The sequence below is a fragment of the Bos taurus genome, chromosome 8 (genome assembly GCF_002263795.3).
Source record: "Bos taurus isolate L1 Dominette 01449 registration number 42190680 breed Hereford chromosome 8, ARS-UCD2.0, whole genome shotgun sequence".
NCBI lineage: Eukaryota > Metazoa > Chordata > Mammalia > Artiodactyla > Bovidae > Bos > Bos taurus.
Window position 1 is genome coordinate 86,979,179 of NC_037335.1, and position 23,403 is coordinate 87,002,581.

A 23,403-nucleotide genomic window follows, 5' to 3' on the forward strand; every position below is an offset into this window, starting at 1 on the left:
GCAGGAGTGGAAGTGATGGCCAAGCCTGGGATGCAGAACCACAAGTGGAAATGTGTCCACACAGAGGGAAACCGTCCCTCCTGCTACTAAGTTTCTACAACTAAAGAGCACAACCTCATCATCTTTGCCAAACAGGGTGCTCTCCTCTGACCGAATGCACAAAAAGTCCCTAAGAGTCTTACTGTGAGGGTTTCATCCACCTAATAGCCTGTACTGGGTGCCGTGCTTAGTTGCTCAGTCGTGTCCGACTCTGCAGCCCCATGGACCATAGCCCGCCAGGCTCCTCTGTCCATGGGATTCTCCAGTCAAGAATACTGGACTGGATTGCTATTTCCTCCTCCAGGGGATCTTCCCGACTCAGGGATCAAACCCACGTCTCCTGCATTGCAGGCGGATTCTTTACCGTCTGATCCACCAGGGAAGCCCATGAATACTGGAGTGGGTAGCCTATCCTTTCTCCAGGGATCCCCTGACACGCCAAGCGAACTAGTGTTGGGAAATAGGAATAAAGAATGACCCTCAGCAAAGATGCCTGGCCAGGTTTCCCATAGAATCTCTCCTTTACATTACGGGCCAGGCTGCTGCCAGGAGGCCAGGGAAACTCTGAGCTTCTGCAGAGGAGTGTGGCCAAGGGTCCTGTGTGCTTGCCGGTGTCCCGCCCACTTCTGTGTACCCAGTCTGGGGTGCTTTTGTTGCTCTGACCCTGGTGCCCAGCAGCCTCCTTCTCTTCTCATTTCCTGCACTCAAGTTCCTCAGCCTGCAGTTCTCAGTTGGAACACCCCTTCCTAAAAGAGGCCAATATGGACTTGTCAATGGAAGTATAATCCCCACCCCTGGCAAATTCTGTGTGTGTGTGCCGTACTGTACTCGGTTGCTTAGTCGTGTCTGACTCTTGGCGACTGTATGGTAGTAGGGTTCGACTACTACCAGTCGAAGTAGTGTCCAAGTCTATGTGCCTGTAACCCTCCAGGCTCCTCTGTCAATGGAATTCTCCAGGCAAGAATATTGGAGTGGGTTGCTATTTCCTCCTCCAGGGGATCTTCCCCACCCAGGGGTGGAAATTCTCTACTCTCACTCAAAGCTCCCTGTGGTTTGCTCTGTAGCACCATCACAATATGTAATCGTGTGTTTAAGTGCTTGGTTAATTTGTTTCCTGTTCGCCCAGCCCAGAATTGTTGACTTCCATGAGGAAAGTTGCTCTTTCCCTTGGCTGACCCCGGGTCATTTTTAGATAATAAAGAGATTCTTAACTTCCATTCCCAGCTACAGTCATGGAAGATGCTTCCTGGGATGTTGCAGAATTCCAGGTTACATCTGAAAGCACTTAGAATATCCATCATCTTGGAGATGCTTCTGCAGCATCAGATGTCATACCTGAGAAGAAACCTGATCCTCAAAATATTAAATCTATTGGCAGATATATGAATTCCTCCTGATTACAGACCTGCATCTTTTCCAAGCTACAAGGGCTCTGCAGCACACTTTAGTGCCAGAGGGATGGAGACCCTGGCCCTGGGTTTCTCCACAATGCACATCCAGGCAGCCAAACCCAGGCAAGGTCAAAGGCCATGTCCCTGATTCTCAGGGGCAATGCGTTTCCCTGGCCAGCTGAGCTCCCCTGCACATCACCTGCCTACAATGTCACATGTGCTCTGCCTGGAAGGCCACTGGGGCAGACTCTAGGGCCACTGTTTCAAGTTCTGAGTCACTTTGGGGGAGTGCAACCTGAGCCAATCCATCCGTGATCATGCCTCAGGCTGAAAGGTGATCAGGAATTAGGACAGTATGACATCTCCCTGCTAAATACTTCCATCATCTTCTCTTACCAAACATGGCATGTATCCCCAGACCAGACACTTAAGAACATTTGTTTTTTATTTTGAACACCCCTTAACCCTGACTGATATCATCTACGTTTAAATTTTTATACCTGGAATTAGAGTAATTGTATACTCTTTGGACTAAAGAACAGAAGTGTATGGTCCAGGAAGCAAGACCCGTCCCCGATTGTTTGTTTGAAGGGAGCCGACCCCTGATTCATGAAAAGATAGCATTTATGGTCCTTATTAGTGCCTGGCAATTCCATCGGCCTCCGGAGGATTGGGCTAAATGGCAGGAAGGGCTAGGTACTCACTCATAGGTCCAGCACAGGGTCATCAGCTCGTACATCTCTCTCGGACACCCTGGTGGGCACCCCATCCTCTCTCCTTTCTCCAGCATAGCAGAAACTTCACTGCCTTTCATTCCCTAAACCATGCAAAACCAAGCACAGCATTCAACAAAACAAAACAAATAGAACCCATCCCTGAAAACAAACGAAAGAGTAGATGCTGTGTGACTTCAATTATATAAAGTACAAGAAACAGAAGCACCTAACCTATGATGCCAGAAATCGGGTGGGGTGACCCTTGGGGTAAGTCTTGTGCATGTAGGGGGAAAAGGGAGCTTCAGTGTCTGCTTTGAGGGGCTGGCTTTATGGGCATGTCCCAGTTATGAAATTCCATCAAGCTGTAGCCTAGGATTTGTGCACTTTTCTGTATATATATTTTGATGTGAAAAAAAAAATCTTAGAAAAGATTACTGAACTGCACATTTGCAAATGAGAGCAGCCATTATTTTTATTTCAACTCTAATGCATGTTGATTTGGGTACATGTTTAAGTAATATTCGTATTTTAAGGCAGGACAAAAAGAATTAAATATAAAATCCTTTCTGTGTGTTTTGACCTTCTCTCTCCCTCCCTAATGGGCAGTGTGTATCTGCAGTACACATTAACCAGAGCTCCTCAAAGACAGGAGTACCTGCTTGACCATAGAGATCAATTTTCTTTCTTTTGACACTGGCAAAGTCACTTCTTTAAAAAATAGTGCTCTTTCTTGGCTCTGAGGGGGTCGTGGTGACTTGCTGCTCCCTCTTTACATGCTCACCTGGACTGTGTATCCCTAGTGAACGAGTATGTCATTTTGATGTATAATCTTTTGTCTCAAAAGATCTTGTCTCTAAGACTGTGCCTTCGACTTTTAACAGGTGGAATAACTCTCAATGCCTTCTAAGAATTTGCTTCCTGGGTTATGAGCCTCAGTTTGGCTCAGATAAAATTCCCTTTTTTCCTTCTGAACTTGATAGTTAACTGAATTTTTGTTGACATATGAATGCATATTTATGTGTATAATAGACAATGAAAAAAACCACATATTGTCCAGATAGTTTCAAATATTTCTTTCAGTTTAGAATAAACTGAGATCACATTAGCTCTGCACTCTCAAAAGATACAGACTCAGGAAGGGTGACCAAATTTGATGTTTTTCAGGGTCCTGTAAAGATAATCTGGTGCTTATCTGTTCTGACAGCCTGATAATTAGGACACGAGGCACAAGTAACTCACCCGATATGGCTTCTGCCCGTAGGAAAACGCTTCCCACATCAACACTCCGAAGCTCCAAACATCACTCTTGCTGGAGAACTTGTAGTAGTTGATGCATTCCGGAGCATACCACTTCACAGGCCACTTTCCGTGGGTCTGGGCCTGAAAACCAGGCAAATGGAGATGTTCCATCAAGAATAAAGTGATGGACACCGTGTCTGTTCACGGCAGCACTATTCACAACCGCCAAAGGCGTGAGCTCCCCGAGTGTCCATTGACAAGTAAACGGGTACACAACACGGGGTATATTGATATAGCGGATGCACATCTAAGAAGGAAGGGGGTTCTGACAGATGCCATAACATAGATGAACCATGCAGTTACCTTGTGTTATGCTCAGTGAAATAAGCTGGCCAAGTCACTAAAGGACTAATACATGATTCCACACAACTGAGACCTCTGGAGTCACAGAGACAGAAAGTAGAATAACTGTTGCCTGGGGCCAGAGGAGGGGGAGAGATGGAGAGCAGCTGTTATAATGGGTAGAGTTTCAGTTTGGGAAGATGAAAAGAATTCTGGAGACGAGTTGTGAGCAACATGAATGGACATTACTGAACTGTACTCTTGAAATGGTTAAGATGGTAAAATTTATGTTACAAATGCTCGTGCTAAGCTGCTTCAGTTGTGTCCGAGTCTTTGCACCCCTCGGACTGTAACCTGCCAGGCTTCTCTGTCCATGGGATTCTCCAGGCAAGAATACTGAAGTGGGTTGCCATTTCTTCCTCCAGACGTTATGTATATTTTACTGCAATTTTAAAAATCAATACAATCACGACTCACAAATGCCTGTGTTTATATATATATTCTGTCTGAATCTTAAAATATGATTAAATCTTAAAGTTTTAAGGTTTAAATATGTATTTTTAAGATTCGGACTGAAGTTTTTGTATCTTCAAAGTCTCTTTCTCTCACCTCTTTGGTTGCTCACAGCTTCTTGGAGTTTGGCATGACAATGCAGGAGTCAGGCCTGAGTATTACTTAATGGTTTTTGGGCTGTTTACAATATATTTAACTATTATTGTACATTTGTCCACAGTTTTAAGTCAGCCCTGATTATTTTGGGGGAGAAGATTTCCTAGTATCATTTAAAACAAAGTTGCAAACTTTCTAATTTAAAAAAGCAAGTGGTGGTAAAAAGATCAAAATTTTGCCCAGAAAAACCCTTTCTGAGGGACATGAGGTTCAGTGTGACATGGACAAGTCTTACTACCTCCCCTGGAAGTCACTATAACCCTGGTGGCATCTCTTGGGGTGGACAGAGGGAGGCCAGCTGCCCTATGGTGGCCAGAGGGGGACAACTCAGGGATTTTAATCTGAGATCTTCTCTAAATGGCACATTGCTTATACTTTTGCCTCATTCATTTTATGCATTGTTTTTAGATTTTGATTTCAGATTTTTTTGAACAATCTAGTCATGTATGTTATTTGAAGTTTATTCTGAATTTTGATTACAAGATAAACCTTTGACAAATCCTAAACATGAGGGAAAATGAGTCTCTTTCCACCACAGACTCCAAGTCTCATCAACAGAGACAGCACATTTGATTATTTTTCTTGAGTCCTTCCAGAAAAATCTATATACAAGTATAAATAAGTAATACATGCTTTTTTTGAGAGGTAATCAAGCTACAGGCATATACTTCTTATACTTTACTTTTTAATTTTTCTACTTAGCCATGTGTCATAGATATATTTCTGTCAGCACTTGCAAAGGAAGTCACTTTTAGAAGAGTTAATTGCATGCTTTCCATAAATCTGCTATGACTCATCTAGCCAGCCTCCTGCTGAGAGGTCATTAAGTTTTTTCCTGATTTTCCCTCTTACACATCACGCTGGAGTGAACATTACTGACAGTGTGTATTTGCCCTCTGTATGGAGTACTTGTAAGGAGCTGCTGGATCAAAGGGCATCTGTATTTATGGTCCTGGTGCTGCACAGGTCCATGCTGCCATGCACAGTTCTCCAGGAGCCCAGCTAATTCGCTTCTGCCACTATCATCTCTCCTTAATCTTTCTTAACTTTTTAAAGTTTTTCATTTCACTTTGTTTTCTTAAAGAAATTCTTCATGTTCTCATTTTTTCACATGTGTTCAGTTTCTTTCGGCTGCTTCTCACATGGCTTTTTTTGGATACAGTGTGATGACTGAGACATGTATATACTGCAAAATATTTACAACAATAAAATTAGTTAACACATCCTTCACCTGACAAGATTACCATTTTTTTGTTGTTGTTGTTGAAATGGTGAGAACATTTAAGATCCACTTTATTAGTAACTTTGAAGTTTACAATGTAGTGGACTTCCCAGGTGGCTTAGTGGTAAAGAATCCAGCTGCCAATGCAGGAGACCCAGGTGATGTGGGTTCTATTCCTGGGTCAGGAAGATCCTCTGAAGGAAATGGCAACCCATTCCAGTGTGCTTGGCTAGAGAACCCCAGGGACAGAGGAACCTGGTGGGCTACAGTCTATGGGGTCACAAAGAGTTGGACACAACTGAGTATGAGCACATACAATGTAGTGCTCTTAACTCTAGGCTTGTAGGTTAGAGCTCCAGAATTTATTTTATAACTAGAAGTTTGTACCCTTTGACCAATATCTTCTCATTTCCCCCACCTCCCAGCTCCTGGCAACCACAATCTACTCTCTGTTTCTATGACTTTGGCATTTTTTAGATTCTACCATACAAGTGAGGTCTTATAGTATTTATCTTTCGCTGACTTTTTCCACTTAGCATAATGTCCTCAAGGTATGTCTGTGTGCTGTGCTGTGCTTGGTTGCTCAGTTGTGTCCGAGTCTTTGCAACCCCATGGACTTCAGCCAGGCTCCTCTGTCCATGGGATTCTCCAGGCAAGAACACTGGAGTGGGTTGCCATGCCCTCCTCCAGGGGATCTTCCCAACCCAGGGATCGAACCCAGGTCTCCCTGGGTTCATTGCAGGTAGATTCTTTACCATCTGAGCCACCAGGGAAGTCCAAGAATACTGGACTGGGTAGCCTATCCCTTCTCCAGGGGATCTTCCCAACCCAGGAATTGAACCAGAGTCTCCTGCATTGCAGGTGGATTCTTTACCAGCTGAGCTACCAGGAAAGCCCCAAAGGTACATTGATGTTGTTTCAAATGGCAGGATTTCCTCCTATTTTATGGCTGGATATTTCCCATGTATTGTCTACAGTTTTAAGCCTACTCACACATACACACACATGCACACACTCACACACACATCACATTTTCTTTATCCATCATCTATTGATGGATATTAGATTGTTCCCATGTCTTGGCCATTGTGAATAATGCCATAATGAACATGAGAGTTAAGATATCTTTACCAGATAGTGATTTCATTGTCTTTGAATATATACTTGGAAGTGGGATTGCTGAATGATAACAGTAGTTCTATTCTTATTTTTTGAGGAAACTCTGCATTGCTTTCCATAGTGACTGTACAAATTTATATTCCCACCAGTAGTGCACAAGGGTTCCTCTTTCTCCACATCCTCAATAACATTTTCTATCTCTTATCTTTTTGGTGACAGCCATTTTAACAGGTATGAGGAGACATACGGTGGTTCTGATTTGCATTTCCCTGTTGCTTAGGGATGTTGAATACCCTTACACGTACTTGTTGGCTATTTGTATATCTTCTTTTGTTATAGAAATATAGGAAAAATAGAATCTTTCCATTCTGGTCCTTTGCCATTTAAAAACTGGATTATATGGGTTTTTTTGCTACTTAGCTGTATTGAGTTGTATGAGTTCCTTATATATTTCTGGTAATTACCAATTATCAGATAGATGGTTTTCAAATATTTTCTCCCATTCTCTAGGTTGACCTTTAATTCTGTTGATTGTTTCTTTTGCTATACAGAAAACTTTTTTGTTTGATATAGTCCTGCTTGTTGATTTCTGCTTTTGTTGCTTGTACTTTGGGTTTCATATCTAAAAAATCATTGCCAAGACCAGTGCTGAGGAGCTTTTTCCATATGTTTTCTTCTAGGAGTTTTATAGTTTCAAGTCTTACATTTAAATTTATTAATACACTTTGAGTTAATTTTTGTGAGTGTTATAGTCCAGGGGTCCACTTTCATTCTTTTGAATGTGAATATCCAATTTTTGAAGAGTATTTTTCCCCATTGGATATCCTTGACTCTCCATATCAAATATTACTTGACTATGTATGCGTAGGCTTATGGGCTCTTGCTTCTGTTCCATCGGATTTCATGTTTGTTTTTATGTCAGTACCACACTGTTTTGTTTACTATAGTTTGGTAGTATAGTCTAAAGTCAGGAAGCATAATGCATCCAGCTTCATTATTTCAGAGGATTGCTTTGTCTATTCAGGGTCTTTGGGGTTCCATATGAATTTTAGGATTATTTCTTCTATTTTTGTGAAAAATGGAATTCTTGTAGGGATTTGTATTGAATCTGTAGATGGCTTTGTGTAGTATGGTAATTTTAACAATATTAACTCTTTTTATCCATGAACACAGGATATCTTTCCATTTATTTGTGTATTCTTCAATTTTTCATCAATATCTTTTTTCAGTCAGTAGATCTTTTAACTTTCTTGGCTAAATTTATTCCTAAATATCTATTGTTATGATGCAATTGCAAATGAAAGTTTTTCCTTCATGTCTTTTTCAGATAGTTCACTGTTAGTGTATAGACGTGCAATTGATTTTTGTATGTTGATTTTGTGTTTTGCTATTTTACTGAATTTGTTTATTTGTTTTCACAGCTTTTTGATGCAGTCTTTGGGTTTTCTATATACAATGTGGGGGTTAAACAATGTGGAGGTTCAGGGTGCCAACACTTTATATACTCAAAAATCCATGTATAACCTTACAGTTGGCTCTCCATCTTCATGGTTCTGCATCTGTGGATTCAACCAATAATGAAATATGTAGTGCTATAGTACATACTTAGTGAAAGAAATCCGTGTGTAAGTGGATCTGCACAATCCAAATCTGTGTTGTTCAAGGGTCAACTGTATAAGATTATGTCATCTGTCAATAAAGACAACTTTATTCTACCTTTCAGGTATGGATGCCTTTTATTTCTTTTTTTTAACTTGAGGTAACTTTGATACATAAGCCTTTTCTCCCCCTAATTGCTCTTGCTAGGACTTCCAGTACTGTTTAATAAGCACTCATCTTATTCCTGATCTTAGATAAAAAGCTTTCAACCATTTTCCACTGAGTTTAACATCAGTTGTGGGCTTGCATACATGCCCTTTATTGTGTTGAGGTATGTTCCTTTTACACCAAACTTTATGAGACTGTTTATCATGAAATGATGTGAATTCTGTCAAATGCCTTTTATGCATCTAATGAGATGACCATATGATTTTTATCTTTCTTTCTATTAATATGAGGTATCACATTTACTGATTTGCATATATTGAACTATCCTTGCATTCAAAAATAAATCCCACTGGACCATGATGTGTGATCTTTGTAACGTGTTGCTAAATTTAGTTTGCTAGTATTTTGTTGAGAATTTTTGCATCTAAGTTCATCAGGGATATTGGTCTATAGTTTTCTTTCCTTGTATCTGGCTTTGGTATCAGGATAACATTGGCCTTGTAAAATGAATTTGAGAATATTTTCTCCTCTTCCATTTTGGGCATTAATTCTTCTTGATATGTTTGATAGAATTCTCTTATGAATTCTGTTAGGTCCATTTGGTCTAAAGTATAGGTCAAGTCCAATGTTTCCTTAGTGATTTTCTGTTTGTATGACCTATCTATTGTTAAAAGTGGGGTATTGAAAGCCCCCACAATTATTATATTGTTATCTATTTCTCCCTTCATATATGTTAGTATTTGCTTAATATATTTAGGTTCTCCAATGTTGGGGCGTGTATATTTACTATTATTATGCCTTCTTTATGAATTGACCCCTTTGCCATTATAGGATGACTGACCTCCTTTGTCTCTGGCTAAGGTTTTTAGATTGAAGTCTATTTTGTATGATACAAACCTAGGTACATTTGCTACTTTTTGGTTTCCATTTGTAAGGGATATATTTTTCCATCTCTTCACTTGGAGATTTTGTGTATCCTTAAAGTTGAAATGAGTCTCTTGTAGGCAGTATATTAGCTGGGTCTTTTTTTTTTTTTGGTCCTTTCAGTCACTCTATGGTTTTTGATTGACAAATTTAATCCATTTACAATTACAGTAATTATTCACGGGTAAAGATTTACTAATATCATGTTATTGTTTTCTGGATATTTTAGATTTCCTATGTTCACTTCTTCCTCTCTTGTTGTCTTCCTTTCTGATTTGATGATTTTCCATAGTGGTATACTTAGTTTCTTTTGCTCTATCCTTTATGCATCTACTGCAGGTTTTTTCCTTGTGGTTACCCTAAGGCTTACATAAAATATCTTACAAATATAAATCTATTTTAAGGTGATAACAACTTAACTTTAATTGTATCCAAATACTCTAACCCTTTCACTCTTCCCCATACATGCTATGTTTTTGATATCACAATTAAAGTTTTTTATATCATATATCCATTAATAAATTATTGTACCCATAGCTATTTTTAATATTTTTGTCCTTTAGCCCTTATGCCAGCATTAAGTGATTAACATAACACCATATTACAGTAATGGGGAATGCTAAATTTGATTAGATATTTACCTTTATCAGTATGCTTTATATTTTCATATTTTTCATGTTACTAATTAGCATCCTTTTATTTTAGCTTGAAGAATTCAGAATTTCTTATAATATAGGTCTAGTGGTAATATACTCCCTCAGCTTTTTTTTTTGGCTGGGAAAGTCTTTATCTCCTCATTTCTGAAGGACATAAAGTGTTCTTTGGGATATATAGTATTCTTGGTTGGCATTTTTTTTTTTTTCTTTCAGTACATTGACTGTATCATTCTACTCTCTTATGGCTTATAGATGTGTGCTGAGAATTCTGTCGGTAGCCTTAGGGGGAGCTCCCTTGTAAGTGACAAGATTTTTTTATCTCTTGCTGCTTTTACAATTCTTTTTCTGATTTTTTGACAGTTTTATTATTGTGTGTCTTGGAGAAGATCTATTTCAACTGAATTTATCTGGGACCTATGAGCTTCATGAACTTGGATGCCCAAATCTCAGATTTGGGAAGTCTCAGTCATTATTTCTAAAAACAAGCTTTCTGCCCCTTTCATTCTCTCTTCTTGGACTTCAATAATACATAACTCGTTTCGCTTTATGGTGCCCCATAAGTCCCATAGGCTTTCCTCATTCCTTTCTTTAAGACAGTTTTTTGGTTGTGTTGAGCCTTTGTTGTGGTGTGCAAGCTTTCTCCAATTGCAGTGCATGGGCTATCAAGTTGTGGTGCATAGGCTTAGCTACCCTGAAGTATGTCTCTGACCAGGGATTGAACCCATGTTACTGGTATTGGAAGGTGGATTCTTAACCACTGGACCACTGGGGAAATTCTGAGAGAATCAATTCCTTGGCAGGTTGATAAGAAGTGTGGGGTCCCTGAGGAGAGGAGGAAGGGGTCAGGGGCTCTTGAAGCAGAGACAGGGGTCTGGAATTCTTGAGGCTTTCCCTTTCCTGGTGAAGAGAACTCTTTCTAGCTGGGTTCTCGCCTGGCACTGAGTAGTACTGACCTGAAGGATGGGATGATGCAGGCAAAATGAAGTTATTGTTCTTTCCTTTTAGTGCAGTTATTCTCATGTTTTTCATTCTGCTGTGTTGCTAAAGCTTTTTAAGTGGACTCCAGAGTTCTCTCTGGAGCTCTGTGAGATGGTGAAGGACAGGAAAGCCTGGCGTGCTGTAGTCCATGGGGTTGCAAAGAGGCAGACATGACTGAGTGACTGAACAACAAGCTCTCAAAGCTGTTTCATTCATGGATAGCTATTTGACCATTGATCATTTCTGGAGGACAGAATCTGGATCTCCTACCCCACTGTCTTGTTCCTGATGCTTTGCCTTTTATTACTACACTATCTTCTACCTTTTCTTTCCCTTCTTTACAGACTTTCAGAGATCTGCTTGTTCCCTTTTCAAAATATGCTGTTTAATATCTGTGGCAGTTGAAAAAATTGACCCTCATGTTCTTGGACATTCCTCCCTTCTGCCTTGAATATGGGTGATCTGGGGTTGCTCTGACCAATAGAATAAGTGGACAAGACTCCTAGCCAGTTCCTAGGCCCTGAAGTTAAGAGTGTGACAATCTCTACTTCCTGCCTCTTGAGTAACTTGGTCTCAGGACCCAGTTGCCATGCTGTGAGGAAGCCCAGGGGTACATGGAGAAGCCACATGTAGATAAGTTATTGTTAAATGGATACAGACCAGTGAAAGTCCCAGATCATGGCCCATGCCAAATCAGTCATTAATGGTGTGAATGAGCAGAGTGGAAATAAATCCTCCTGACCTCTTGGAACCACTCTCATGACACTGTATGGAGCAGAGATGCACCATTTCCACCAAGCCCAGCCCACACTGCAGAACTGTGAGTAAATAAATGCTTGGTGTTGTTTTAATGCAACAAGTTTTGGGACTATTTGTTATCTAAACTTCTCTGTCTCCTCTTTAAGCCCTTGCTTTAGATAGTCTGTATTTTCTTCTTCCTACTTATATCATGAAGTGCATGTTCCAAAGTGTCTCTAACTTTAAAATCTATTTTTTTCTGGTGTGTATGTGTGGTTATTATTTGAAGGTTATTGTTTCCTTTGCTCCATCTCCTAGCAGTCCCATCAAAGGGATCATTTGATGCTTTACACATTCTGTCTCATTTCTGAAGTGGCTTCTCTGGGGCCAGCTTGTCTATGAAGAATGGAGTGAGGAGCTGTGATGGGAGCTCTGCTTCTGCTTCTCAGCCTTTGTGCTGACCCTTCACTGACTAAGATCTGCTATCCATCACCAGCTGCCATACCTACTGCTGTCTCTCAGAGAAAGCATGGGTGGGTGTATGTGGTCACTTAGGTGTCTTCTCCAGCCACTTTGTGGTGTGGCACTCAGGGAAACTCCACAACTCTCATCCTGCCATTCACTAGTTAGATCATCAGGGTATGTCATCTATTCCTGAGACTTCTGGACATTCCCAGGGTCATGAAGAGTTGAGAATGTGTTCTTGACACCCTTTTCTACTATCTGGTCTCTGTTGCATTTTCCAATTGGCCAGGGTAGACTCTACATACACTCTGTGACTAAGTTCATATGAGGATGGGGCTTTTTTTACTTTTTTCCCTTCTTTTACTTGCTATTAGTTCATTTGAGGATTCATAGAAGAGCTTTGAAAAATCCTACTAGAGTCAACCTGTCCAATACATGTTTTCCAAAGTAATTTAACAAATGAATTCTATTCTTGTTTTTTCCAGCTGAATCCTCATTAATACCTTGATTCCCCATTATTCTAAGGAACATAGTTTGGAACATACTATTCTGAGTAAATCTCAAGTTGTGACATATTAGACTATTTCCATCTTTTTAACAATAGAATCAAAGCTTAAGAAGAACATTTCTTACACAGTTATTTTTCTATGGGGAAATTGCTTCTTGAAATCTTACCAAAATAAAATAAAGAACCATATATTTGCATTTCAGATTTTTACTACCAGCTGCTCTCAGTGGTGGGTAAGTTGTTCATACCTTGTAGTAGTTTTCATCAGCACGAAGTGCTTTGGAAAGTCCAAAATCACTGATCTTGGCATAATGTTGAGTAACCAGCAAGACATTCCTTGCAGCCAGATCTCTGTGCACAAAATTGCATTCTTCCAAATATTTCATTCCCATAGACACCTGATGAACCAGCTCTATGATGTTTTTATCCTTGACATGCCTGAAAGTCACACATATGTCATTAATGATAGTGAACAGGAGTCCATTTCAGAACAACCAACCATGCTTCTTATACAGAGAGAATATGAACCAACTTATTTCCTATTCTTCTAAAGCAAGAGTCATAAGTGGTGGTGACTGGTATTCAGCTGCTAGAATTTTCAACATGTGCTTTGAATTACATGAAAAGCAGTATAACAGGGTGGTCAGACCTGTCTCATGGAGAGCCAGGGTTCAGTTAGAACCCTCTTTCCAATATTGAAAAGGTAAGAACAGCAACCTTGAGTCCCAGTGAAGTACAAACAGGTGCAAATGGGATAAAGTAATCAGTGGCTATTGTTACGACTTATTCCTCATGACTCTCTATCTCAACCATGGCTGGAGATGAGCATAGCATGATTACTCCATTGATGGTTGCAATGAATTAACAGCAATGGGTATTTTCAAAAATAATTACTTATGGGAATGCAGTAGTGAGCCAGATATGTAAAATATCACTGATTTCCCATATAAAATGTTTATTTAATTGTTTCTTTTAAAAGAGCACATTCTTTCTGCCTGGTAAGGGGAGAATGCTTGCCAAGATAGTCTAGGGCTGACTCTATCACCAGGCCAGTATGACATGAGCAAAGGAGACCACATTGTTGAATTAGAGTTTTTCTTTATAAATTAAGAGCTAAAGAACACTTAATCCAAAGACTACAGCTCTCAAACCTCCCCACTCAAGGTCCCTGATTGTGGGCCAACTCTGGGAAGGCACTAGAGGAGACAAGGGTTCTGGAAGAAATCAGGCTATGATGTTCATTGGGTAGACAGGCCCTGCCCCTCACATATAAGCTGCTGAGGCACCTAAGGATACCTGTTCTGTTGTAAATATTTGTTGAGTGGACCAAGTTCTGCCATCTCCATGACCAGCATCCAGGACTCAGCTTCACATATCCCTATCATGCGCACAATGTAAGGGTTGTCAAGCTGCTGCATGACATTCGCTTCTGCTAATAACTCATCCTTAAGAGCAGGGTCATTGGCCTCATTTTTCAGGATTTTCACAGCCACTGTTTTCACAACTCTGCAAAAGAAATCAGAACACATAAGACACTTTTCAAAGTGGCTCACGTATAATTATCTTCCATGAAGCATAATTCCTGTGCTGGAAATGATGATATGGAAATACCTGCCACAGAGTGGAAATGTGTCTGTTGTACATGGCTAATTCTTCAATCATGTTCTCTCATTTTGTAGACAGGGAGTAATACCTAATTAGCTGAAAATAATGGGAGAGTGCCGAAGAATATCCCAACCAACCAGAAAGCTGACACACTGTAGAATATTTAAATAACTTTTAAATAAACTTTAAAAACTATGACATGCATGGATTCCAGTAACATCTTGAGATTTATCACATTATTATGTATAATGTATGTAATTGCAACATGCCTTTAATATGTGTTACAATGAATTTCCAGATGCAGAATTAAAAAGCATGCACTGTTGAAGCTTATAATTTACAAAACACTTCTAAAAACTGAGTTTTGTTCATTTCAAGCATGCTTCAAAATGTTTGAAAAAAACTAATTGTTTTCCATTTTTGAATAAAAGCATCATCTAAGTCGTGTTTAAAGTCTTGAAAATATCCTGACATAGTGGGGCTTAAATAAATAAATAGCACTTAACTATGTACAGTTTGAAAAACTGCATCTTTTCATGATAAAGTTTCCACAAATGCAGGAAGTATAACTCTTTTGTTGAACTTCAAAAGTAGAAAATAAAAACAGAAGTATCAAATAAAATAGGTTAAAAAACATAATAACAGAGTAAGTCTGACATACATTTGGAAAAGAACATATAGCTGCAGTGTAGAACTCAAGAGTATTTACACATTACACACAAGATGCAGTTCCTACACAGATGGAAGTATAGAACTTATCCAGTACCCAAGAAGCCTCTGCATCTTCCTCCTGAGATCAAGGAAATATAATCTTATGCCATCTCTAGATAGCTTATTGTTTTACCTTTCACATTTCAGTCTACCATCCATCTGGAATTAGTTTCACGTATGGTGTGAGGTAAGGGTCAAAATTAACAAGCATAAACCTCTTGATTCTTCCAATGTTTAAGGAAGAAAGAACATTCACAAACTTTTCCAGAAACAAAAAGAGGAAGGGAACTCCCCAACTCATTTTATGAGGTTATCATTAGCCTGATGCCAAAACCGACAAAAAAATTACAGGAAAATAATTTACTGATATCTCCCATGAATGTAGATGCAAAAATGCAAAGGGAAATATTAGAAAATTTAATTTAGTGCTTTATGAGAAGGATATAATGAATATATAATTCATAAGATCAACCCTGGGATTTCTTTGGAAGGAATGATGCTAAAGCTGAAACTCCAGTACTTTGGCCACCTCATGCGAAGTGTTGACTCATTGGAAAAGACTCTGATGCTGGGAGGGATTGGGAGCAGGAGGAGAAGGGGACGACAGAGGATGAGATGGCTGGATGGCATCACTGACTCGATGGACGTGAGTCTGAGTGAAGTCCGGGAGTTGGTGATGGACAGGGAGGCCTGGCGTGCTGTGATTCATGGGGTCGCAAAGAGTCGGACATGACTCAGCGACTGATCTAATCTGATTTGATCTGATCCAGGAATGCAAGTTGGGTGAAACATCTGAAAATCAATCAGTGTAATTCATCCATAAACACAACAAAGGAGAAAAAGACTATCAGCAGAGGAGAAAAAGTAAACCAAAAATGTAACACACATTTACAATTAAAAACAAATCTCTCAGAAAAGTAGAAATAAAAGGAAACTTCCATAATCTGATAAAGAGCAGCTACGAACCTACCGGTGAAATATTGAAAGTTTTCCCCCTGAAATCAGGAATGAGGAATGTGACCACTGGCACTTTTATTTAACATTGAACCACAGTTTCTAGTTAATACAATAAGGCAAGGAAGAAGTGTAGAAGTATGAGAATTGGACGGGATGAAATCAAACTCTTGTTATTTATAGATGATATATTTCTGGGTCAAACAATACACAAATAAACTACTGGAAATAATGAGTGAAAAATAATAGAAGACTTTAAGAAAAGTTGTTGGACATCAGGGAAACAGACAAAATCATATTCTTGCATTCAAGCAAGCCCAAGGAATAGCAAGTAAAAATTTTAAAATTATACCACATATAAAACCAAAGATACTAAATACCTATGAATGAATCCAGCAACTAAGCTGTGCAAGACCTTTACACAAAAAACTAAATAATTTTGCTCAGAGAAATTAAAGACCCAAGTAGATGGAAAGATGAGTCATGCTTATTGATATGAAGACTCAATACTGTAAAAACATCATTTTGCCCCCAGTTAACCTATGTGGCCTTTCCTCTCCCCACATCTCTAGTTGAAATTATGTATCTATGGTCATGTCCATGTCAATTTGTATATTTAATTAAGCAAGGAATTGAGTATCACAAACAAGTTGAGAAAATTTATACCTTAATACAGGATAATTTGTATTCATTTTATAAAATAATGGACATATATTAATTTATTTAAAAGTAAGCATAGCAGTCATATATCTATATATATATGACTTTATATATCTGTCATATGTCATATATATATATACACACACACACACAGACTTGGACATAACTTAGTGACTGAACAACAACATATATATATACATATATAAACACATATGGTGAAAGGCGTATGATTAAAAGCATGTTTCTGTGCCTACTCTTGCTTGTATTTTTGACCCTTTTATCTGCTCAAGAAAAAAACTGTATACAAATTCCTTAAATTTAAAATAGCATCAAACAACCAAACCCAATTATATTCATATCAGTAACTTCCTAGCTTGGACATAGATTTTCAGAGGATTTGTTTCAAAGGACTTTAGAAACCAATAATTTTACTGAAAATTCCATGACAGATGCCTTCTAAGCACCAAATAAAGTACAAAGAGATTTTTAGTAATCTAGCAATTTAATTGTTATATACTACATACTAGGGTTTCCAAGGTGGTGTTAGTGGTAAAGAACCCTCCTACCAATGCAGGAGATATAAGAGGCATGGGTTCAATCCTTAGGTTGGGAAGAGCCTCAGGAGAAGGAAATGGCAACCCACTCCAGGATTCTTGCCTGAAGAATCCAATGAACAGGGAAGTCTGGCGGGCTACAGTCCATAGGGTTGCAAAGAGTCGGACCCGACTGGAGCACCTTAATACGCACATGCACACACATAATACATACTGTTCTTTGAAATTATAGACTAGAGCAAATAAATAATTATACTAATGATACTTGTCATCAAGAATTTTCTGGCTAAGAGAAATGAGACACAATTTTTAAAAATCAAAGAAAGTAAGTGAAAACACTGTTATCAACGAATGATTGCATCTTAAATAATACATATGTGCATGCATGTGCATATAGAGACCTGAAAATTATAGACACTCAGGTTTGTTAACGGTTGCAGTGTTTGAGTGGTAAAATATGATGTTTTTATTTTCTTATGTTTTCATTGACTCTATTTCTTAATTTGCAATAAAGGACACACAATACATCTAAACTATTACATACACAGTTAATATATATAATGGACGCTTTCATTGTAATTGTACCAGAAATGAACAAAAATTATACAGTCAACCACAAAGGATTTAGCCATGCCACATTACATTTTGTGTCTGGGATTAAAAGAACACGATACATGTACATATGGTAGTTTCTAGAATGTAAGCTCACGTGAGAATAAGTGCAGGGAAATGGTGCAAACTTTTGACTTACTTTTTCATCTGGTAATAGCCCTTCTTCACAGTCCCAAAGTTCCCAGAGCCCAGTTCCTTGTCCTCCAGGGTCAGCAGCTTCCGGTCCAGGTAGACCTCCTTGGGCCGGATCTCCTCGGGGTCTGCATAGGGGCTTTCGTAGACCTCAGTGTCCATGGGCAAGGCTTCTCTCTGAGCTTCTGAAAAGGAGTTAAGAAGCTGGCAGCCTGTGAACTTGATCCCACGTGAAATTGCCATGTCCCCTGCTCTTGCCTCCTGGGGTCATGCCTTGCCTTTCATGACCTTGTCCCCTGCTCTTGCCTCCTGGGGTCATGCCTTGCCTTTCATGACCTTGTCCCCTGCTCTTGCCTCCTGAGATCATGCCTTGCCTTTCATGACCTTGTCCCCTGCTCTTGCCTCCTGGGGTCATGCCTTGCCTTTCATGACCTTGGTTATCTTGGGCATTTATAGCGCCTGTGAGCACAGCCTTTCCCAGCGATGGCAGGGTAGGAAAAAGACCCTCATCTTTGTTGTTCTTGACCCCTGTTCTTGCACTAAAGTACATCAAGAAAGAGTTTTCCTGTCAGCAGCAGAGACAGATGTGCTCAGCCATGTCCAAATCTTTGGGGTCCCATGGACTGTAGTCTGCCAGGCTCCTCTGGAATTTTCCAGGCAAGCATACTGGAGTGGGTTGCCACCCCCTACTTCAGAGGATCCTCCCAACCCAGGGGCTGAGCCTGTATCTCTTGCCTCGCCTGCACTGGCAGGTGGATTCTTTACCATTAGCACTCCTAATGGACTGTGGTGCCTTTAAACTCCGTCTGAAAATCCTGGCCCTCCTTCACTGAGAGGCGGGTTCTACGTCACCTCCCCTCCATGGCTTCTGTAATCATGTCCACCGATAGAGTACATCAGTAGTGATGCTTGTGATATACTCAGGCCAGGTCCTAAAGGCCATGCACCTTCTGTCTGGGTTGCTGGGACTCTTGAAGCTTCAGACTTCATGCAGTTGTTTAACTGCCCTGGCTCCTTCTATGCTGTGAGAATGCCCCAGCCAGTCCAGGTGGAGAGACCAGATGAAGAGTCTCTGAGGCTCCATATCCTGGAGATGAAAGATGCTGGCTGGCCTCCAGTGCCTTGGTTCTAGTCCCACCATGGTCTCCACTCCTGCTAGCCCAGCTCCACCCCCTATCTGCCTGTAAGAGGCCCCATGCTGCCATGGCCCCGTTCAGCCTTGCCCAGATTCCTGATCTGCATGAGATAATTAAATAACTGTTGCTGATTTAAGCTACTAACTTTGGGGTTGACTTTTTGTAGCATTAAATAGATCAGATTTACCAACTAAAACAAAAACCTTTGGCAACCTAGAAAACCTAAGAAGCTGGTCCAGAGGCCCCATTTCTGACCAGTCTTGTAGAGGCCTCGTGAGTTTGAAGGGGTGCTTCCTCTCCTGCCCTCACAGAATCACTGCAGTTCCCTGAACATGTCTAGAATCCCAAAACTTAGACGTTTCTTCAGTTTTTACCAGCTACCCATTGCTGGACCTCCATCTGAATTTACTCCTGGACACAGACATCTTTCCAAGAACAGATCTTAGAAATGGAAACTTTAAGTAGCGTCAGTTATTACTGGAAAAGGTGAAATATTCTGAAGCAGGGGGTTGGAAGGATATTTTCAACATGGCTGATTTATTGTGAGGGAGGCTGTACAGACCATTTCATCCAACAGACACCACTACTCGTAGACACATGGCATATTCCACCTGCCCCCAGATGACAGGATCACTCACTGCTAAGCAGGGCCTGTAACAGCTGCTGACAGCAGGGTGAGCCTGCCCTGCCATTCGCAAGGGACTGTGGGAGGCATCCTTGCGCTGTGAATGCCCAGGACCAAAGGGGCAGCTCTTACCTCTCTCGTTGGCCCACGGTCCTCGGTCTGGCTCGTAAGGGTTGAATGTTGTAGAACTATCCACCTGGTTCCCTGAGGATGTGCGGGTCTGAGGCACACAAATGATAACAGCTCATTTTTCTTCATGAATAACACTGTTGAGTTGGCCTGCATACTAATTTTTATTTTCAAATAATCACATCTTAACTTAAGCAGGGAAGACAAAGGAAGGAACCAGGAAAAGAGACAGGAAAACAACAACAACAGCACGGCTTATCTCATTCCCCGGGCAACTGATGGGATGCTGTGAAGGCTAAATAAAGCTCATGCTTCTATAACAGAAGGGGCCTGCAGGGATCCCAGAGGGTGTGTGAGAGAATTAACCAGAACTGTTTCGGTGGAATTCCCGCCTACTTACTTGCCCTTTCAAATCCTACTTCCACTTGCTAAAAGATGCTGAGGATTTTCATTATCCCCTTGGATTCATTCTCCTCCATTAATTCTTTCTAATATTACAGAGAAGTTATTGAAAAACAAACATTAAGTATCCACCAGCTGCTTCAGCCCACTTCCCAACTTTAAAGCATCCATGAATTCCCAGTATCCACATGTATCTTTACAATTTGTGGAGATCTAGCAACATTTGGGTAGATGCCAGAGGGTAGTGTGGGTCTGGTCAGTAAGCTAGAGGTACCAAGATGAAGCGGCTGCTAGCATCCCAGGGTCTAGTGCTCCCCTGTTAATTGTCACTACTGTCATCATCCTCATCTACCAACCCTTTGAGACAGGGAAGCCTGATTTTGCTAACCTGAAGGCAGGTATTTCTTCCTTGTACTCAGAGCAGGTAACTGACGCAGATAAAAAAGCCTTGCTGGCCATTATTAATGGCAACCTTTCCTTATTATTTATTTGATTTGCATCAATGTGCAGCAGGAAATAATGGAGGGAAATCCACTGTTATATTTCTATATCTTTTCCCTTCCAAAAGTCTCCATCTCAGTGGAGATCCACCTTTCTCCTCAACTAAAAACAAAGGTGTGTGCTTAGTCACTCACTCATGTCTGACTCTTTGTTATCCCATGGACTGTAGCCCGCCAGGTTCCTCGGTTCATGGGGATTCTCCAGGAAGAATACTGGAATGGGTTGCCATGCCCTCTTCCAGGGGATTTTCCCAACCCAGAGACTGAACCTAGGTCTCCCACATTGCAGGTGGATTATTTACTGTCTGAGCCACCAGGGGAGCCCAAGAATACTGGAGTGGGTAGCCTATCCCTTCTCCTGGGATCTTCCTGACTCAGGAATCGAACCAGGGTCATCCTGCACTGTAACCGGATTCTTTACCAGCTGAGCTAACTGGGAAGCCCCCAAACAAGAATATTGCTACTAAATTTGGTTCACAGAAAAACCATGGTTCAAATTATCTTTTTGGCATGAGTTGAGTAGAAAGAAATTTTATATACCCACTTTTTTTTTTTTTTAGCAGTGCCCAAACACTGGCCATGAAGAAATGAGATACTGCCATATTTTGGAGAAATTTAGAGAAACAGACAGTAAGCTGAATTTTACACAGTCGCTTATCTACTGGCACACACAGAATGTTCACCTGCCTTCCTGACATCCCCAGCTCGGGATCCAAAAGTACAGTAATGAAGTCACAGTGCATCACTTCTGCGACATGGTCACTTGTGCCTGAAACTGTCTTCTTGCTGCTTACCGAGCTCTATAGAGCCCTGGCTCACCATTGCAAAGGCCCTTCTGACAAGCTAAAGGACATCCACTCTTATGTGTCAATGGAATGCCACTGTATCCATTTTCTGATGACTATCTCAGCATTCTTATCAAACAGTTTAATAGAAACAGCTGTGATGTATCAAGAATGAAAATAGAATATAAGTTACAGGGGATATAATCATTTATTCACTGCACCAGAGCTTTGTTGCTAAATTGTTCATTCAACCACTGCTAAATAAAAATGTGTTCAACAAACAACATGAATGAACGAGTGAATGGAGATAAACTTCAAACTGGGAGGTGTGAAATGTAAACACTTTTAATGTGATTTAAAAATGAATTCTCTCTCAAGTTCTATTAATAGGTGTGGATAATTCCAAATAACAATATACCACTTTAAAAAATTAACATATGATTATAAGACTCTTGGATATACAGTTAGTTCACTTTTTATTTATAATTACCCTGTCTCAACGGAACTGTCCTAGGAGAAACTAGGTAATTCCCAAAGCTTGCCATACTCCTGCTCTGCTTAGTCCCCTCCGGTAATCAAACTACAAGATTGAAATAGTTTTCAAATTAAAAAATAAATTCTCTTTTAGGTTTGCATTGACTATCATTTCAACTTCTCTAATTTTTTCCCTCGAGGTAGGAAGGTTCTGAACTCAAAAGCAAAACCATGACCCCAGGACCAGCCATTATGGACAAGGAGAAGGCACCGATACCCCTTCTCTGCACTGGAAGGCCTCCCACTCTTTGCCCACTTAGGGATGTATCCCAGGACTGCAGCCCCTCCACCCTGATGGGATGTTCTCCGGAGCAGAAAGACTTCATAAAGGCTGTTACATTTGAAGCCAGAATGCAATGATCTGTGATATGAATCCTGCCAGGGAGAATTTAAAAACAGAGGTGGGGATGTAAAAAGTACTGAAAAAGACACTAGGCATGAGGAGTAGGAATCAGTAGTGATGGCCACAGTTTGCCTACAGCCCTGGACAGAGTGATGCATACTTTCATTGGCTGTGTGGTGTCCATCCCTTGTCTGTCTTGTCTATGGATAAGAAAATGGGTTGTGGGTCTCCTCTCGAGAAGGTTGAGCCCCATCTTTTAAGCCAAGGTGGTTCAAGGGCTTCATTTCAACACTGCCCACTTAGACCCCCATGTGGTTACCAGACTTTGTAGCCTAAACCCAGAGTTTCCCTCAATAACCACATCAGCTCCCTGCCTGGACCCCTCGGCCCTCCCTACCCTGACTGGGACAGAGAATGGAAATACACTCCAAAGAGAATGCTCTTTGGAAGAAATGGGAGGTTTTTCTACTGTGTCTGCTAAAAAGGCCGTATTGACTTTATTTGAAGATGAAGCTACAAATGCAAGTTTCATCTTTCCCAAAGCACTTGGTGATTCTACCATTCAGTAGAACAACAACAAAACCCTATGGAATCAAATGCTTGATTGAAAATAAGATTTGAGGACTTTGTAAACAATGAACTCTAAGGCAAAATGATAAATTAGCAAAGTATTGTTAATGCTTAGAATTGAAATGCCTTTTAATTTAATGAAAAATATATTGCTGATCCATTATATCATCTGTAGTTATTATTTCTGCTCTGTATTTTATCATTTATTCTGCCCTAATCAATAACATCCCCTTTTCTGCATAGAGAACAAGGTATAAATGAAATGTTGACTGTTGCTTTCCCTCTACTTTTGCTGATATTTGAAACCGAAGTCAAACCACAGGACACCACTAGAGGGTACTAGCTACCTTAGCTTTCCACCTTCCAAAGCGCAATTTG

The 23,403-nt window shown here is 40.3% G+C and overlaps 1 protein-coding gene across 5 annotated transcripts in view; it reads right to left on the reverse strand.

Moving 5' to 3' along the window:
- The window catches only part of SYK (spleen associated tyrosine kinase), a 108,046-nt gene that overhangs the window by 3,739 nt on the left and 80,904 nt on the right, over positions 1-23,403 (reverse strand). For all 5 annotated transcript variants that reach the window (XM_005210435.5, XM_059889078.1, XM_059889080.1 and 2 more), the window contains 6 exons: positions 19,895-19,982; positions 18,009-18,186; positions 14,070-14,279; positions 13,022-13,211; positions 3,386-3,526; positions 2,135-2,247 (listed from right to left, as the gene is read on the reverse strand). In XM_005210435.5, the coding sequence (XP_005210492.1) occupies positions 2,135-2,247; positions 3,386-3,526; positions 13,022-13,211; positions 14,070-14,279; positions 18,009-18,186; positions 19,895-19,982 (920 nt within the window). The remainder of the gene's footprint in view (positions 1-2,134; positions 2,248-3,385; positions 3,527-13,021; positions 13,212-14,069; positions 14,280-18,008; positions 18,187-19,894; positions 19,983-23,403) is intronic.